Source organism: Rhagoletis zephyria, unplaced genomic scaffold, assembly GCF_001687245.7.
Source record: "Rhagoletis zephyria isolate East Lansing unplaced genomic scaffold, Rhagoletis_zephyria_1.1 Rzeph_scaffold_36950, whole genome shotgun sequence".
NCBI lineage: Eukaryota > Metazoa > Arthropoda > Insecta > Diptera > Tephritidae > Rhagoletis > Rhagoletis zephyria.
Genome location: NW_016194005.1, coordinates 1 through 3,211, shown reverse-complemented (window position 1 = coordinate 3,211; position 3,211 = coordinate 1). Strand labels below are relative to the sequence as shown.

Below are 3,211 nucleotides of genomic sequence, written 5' to 3'. Positions count from 1 at the left end.
ACCATTTTTTACTAGAAAGCGATCCCGTACTTTTCAGTGTTACTCTCTCACTCTGAGCGAATTTATATTTTTTGACAATTTTACTAGTCCGAGTCCGAGGAATACGGGATTGCACCTATCGATATACAACATCTTAAAATCCGACAGTTCTACAAGTTTTAGTCCAAAACTTGCTGGAACGTTTCTACGATATCGTATTACTCGTCATGTAAAACACATTTTTCGGTTTATGATATACTACGTGAACGTGCTCTTTATCCCATTCTGCTTGTACGATTAACGTATCACGTAATTTTCTTTCGTATGATTTTCGATCCGTGAACGGATGTTACGATTTGAGCCCAGTTTCAGAAATGAAAGTTGTAAGGTGTGACTGCAACTCAAAGCGCGCAAATCGATTTCGGAAATATATTTCAACTTGCTCGTGCTGCACTGGCAGTCCAATGTGCAGGTGGTCCGAAGCGGAACCATTGGTTGCCAGCCAACGCTATGTTGGTTTGGTGACCTNGCAGTCCAATGTGCAGGTGGTCCGAAGCGGAACCATTGGTTGCCAGCCAACGCTATGTTGGTTTGGTGACCTATGCAAGTGACTCCTCCAACCAAGCCAAATTGCCTCAGCAGCGTCAGAAATATTTGTTGCATTCACCAAATTGAGCAAGGGGCCTAGCACTCTGGCAAAAGAGCGGATGAGCTCAAGCATCGGCAGTTGTCAACAGCCGTTGCTTGTGCTGATCTGCTCTTTCGCCAGACTGCCAGGCCACTTGCTCACTTTGGTGAATACCACTAATGTGTCTTCATTCCTACTCCCTTCTTACATATCCTGGTAAGAAAACCTATCCGGCATTACAAAAATAACAATAATAGAATTTATTCATAATAATCCTTCAAAATAAGAATTTAATTAAATATTAAATTCGCCTTGGTCCCCCACATACATACGTATGTAACTCAAACCCGTGATTCAATGAATCATGACTCAAACCCACTCACACTTAAGCTATTGGTAGTTTTGCAACTGTACTATACTAGACTTTTTTAATTTCTCTCTACACAGCGGACATTCATCTCGTTCGTCTAGCCAATCCAATAAACAGTTCCAACAGAATAAATGACCACACGGTGTCAAGCTCGTATTAATGCGTGGCTCCAAACAAAGGATACACTGTGGCGCATCAGATTTTTTACGCTCCTCAATACCTTGATCTGTGCTGAGTAAAGGTCTTGTAGTGTTAGTAACTACTTCCTTTTGTTTTCTTCGATGTTCCTTCCATGCTTCATATGCGTTTATTACTAATGATAGGGTAACCTGTAAAAATGTTACAACACCAAGTAATTTGTAGCCGTATAAGGAAAAATCAGGCTGCAGCCAATGACGTATCAGCACATAATTTATGCCTGTGAAGCGCTTCGAAATTTGGTATTTGTTAGAGCGTAGGTAGAAGAGCGATTTATGCAACGCTTTGATGTATTGTGGTGAGGAACGCATAACATGTATTGCAGTTAGTAATTTCTGCTTTGCCTCTGGTACCATTTCATCGTTATCCCTAATGGATTTTTCCAATTTCTGTAAAATTCGCAGATACAAAGCATCTCCACCAAATTCAAGTATAATGGAAACCAGCTGCAGCTATAAATGTTGCATAAAATGTTGTAATTGTTTCAGGAGTTGTAAATTATTTGCTCAAAGTCAAGTGTTTACCAAACGTGACGGAATGTTCATGTAAGCGCTATCTACTTGAATAGTTCCTGTGTATTCCTCGCCAAGTGTTTGTAAATTATTAATTGAAGCAAATCCATGATACGTGATTTCAGCAAAGAGCTTACACAACTGATGATACTTTATCCAGCTACGCGACCCGGACAAGCGAAGTAAATCCGAAAGGTCTTCTGCAAGTTCATCCGTATACCTGGAATCCTTTTGCACGGACCGAACAATTTCTGGTTGGCGGGCTCGCGCATTTCTAAAATCCAAAGCAATTTGGCCACTGAATTTATGACGATGCAACATTTCACAAAATTCTACATAAAAGATTATACTACTCTGTAAATAGACCAAAGTGCAGAAGTGATAACAACTATCAGTGAAATTACAGCTGTTTTTTTGTTTGCGAATGAAAAGTATACAAATTCCAATTGGTTTTGATTGGCGGTGTTCATAGCAAGGCCATTCTGATTTTTGCTATTCAATAATTGATGCAAATAAAGAAGTCTTGCGGGTAGTATTATTGTTAAACGATTTTTTCAATTAATACAAGTCCGGGTGAAAAATTATGCTCACTTGGACCTAATAAGCAATATCTTTAGAACTAAATATCTGTTTTATTTTTAATTCCCAAACCAACTGCTCGCGCACTGAACGAGCTAATGACAGTTGGAAATTTCCGGTTGTCAACTATTTCTCGTTGCATTTTACTCGTTGGGCCAAATTTTTTAGNCAGCCCACTGACTCTTCGGTTCGCAACTCATCTGCAGGTTTGTATTTATTCATGTAGAAAAATGTGTATTTCATTTGTGTCAATTATCTTTACGCACAGATTTACAAGTAAAGCCTTGGCCAAATAATTCGCGTCGTCGTGAACAACCTTCAACAACAACTCGTAACGACTCGCAGCGCAATTCCAAGCAGTTCCCTTCAGTCAAAGCACGTCCTAATGTCGATAAACGTCCACGCCAGCGTGGCGGTGGCGGCGGCAACAATGTTGGTAACGGCAATGAAGCTGGCACTAACGAAGACAGCTTTACATGCGCGGCTGATGATGTTCCTGCTACCAGCGCCGGATTAGCCACTGCAGTAGAGCCGGTGGAGACCGGTGCTTTGGTCAAAAAGAAGTTTCAGCCACATGTTGACTACGAGCTCAATACTGTGTACATGCCAGGAAGCAAGAAGCAGAATTTGAACCATTTGCTCAACTTTCACTATGCACCACGTAACGCCGAAAACGCTTTTAGCTATAACGTTTTTGGTCGTAGTGGCGGTAGCGGCTCAACTGGGGCTACACAGCGCCATGGAGGCAGTAGTGGTGCAAGCAAACGTCACCGTTACAATAAAGAGCAGTTTTTACAAGCAAAGTAAGTTTCGTATTCACTCGCAAATATTCGACACCATTTCAATTTCTCCTCCTTTAGTTTTCAATTTGTTATAAAATCTGGTGTTAACCTAACTACTTTTGCGTCTCCCGATAATCTAATCGATTGGCATCTTATCGAGCAA

The 3,211-nt window shown here is 40.8% G+C and overlaps 2 protein-coding genes across 2 annotated transcripts; one reads left to right on the top strand and one right to left on the bottom strand.

Annotated features, from left to right (window-relative positions):
* Positions 1-846: 846 nt before the first annotated feature.
* On the bottom strand, positions 847-2,397 carry LOC108354541 (peroxisome biogenesis factor 10-like). The gene is made up of 2 exons (XM_017605720.1): positions 1,700-2,397; positions 847-1,627 (listed from the first exon to the last, which is right to left on the bottom strand). The coding sequence occupies exons 1-2, from the start codon at positions 2,006-2,008 to the stop codon at positions 998-1,000; spliced, it is 939 nt and encodes a 312-aa protein (XP_017461209.1). The 5' UTR covers positions 2,009-2,397; the 3' UTR covers positions 847-997.
* Positions 2,365-3,195, top strand: LOC108354540 (RING finger protein 10-like; the record flags this gene model as incomplete). Its single annotated transcript, XM_017605718.1, has 4 exons — positions 2,365-2,384; positions 2,435-2,472; positions 2,535-3,069; positions 3,127-3,195. Coding segments are annotated over exons 1-4 (662 nt in total), but the record flags the coding sequence as incomplete, so codon positions are not given.
* Between the last annotated feature and the right edge of the window lie 16 nt (positions 3,196-3,211).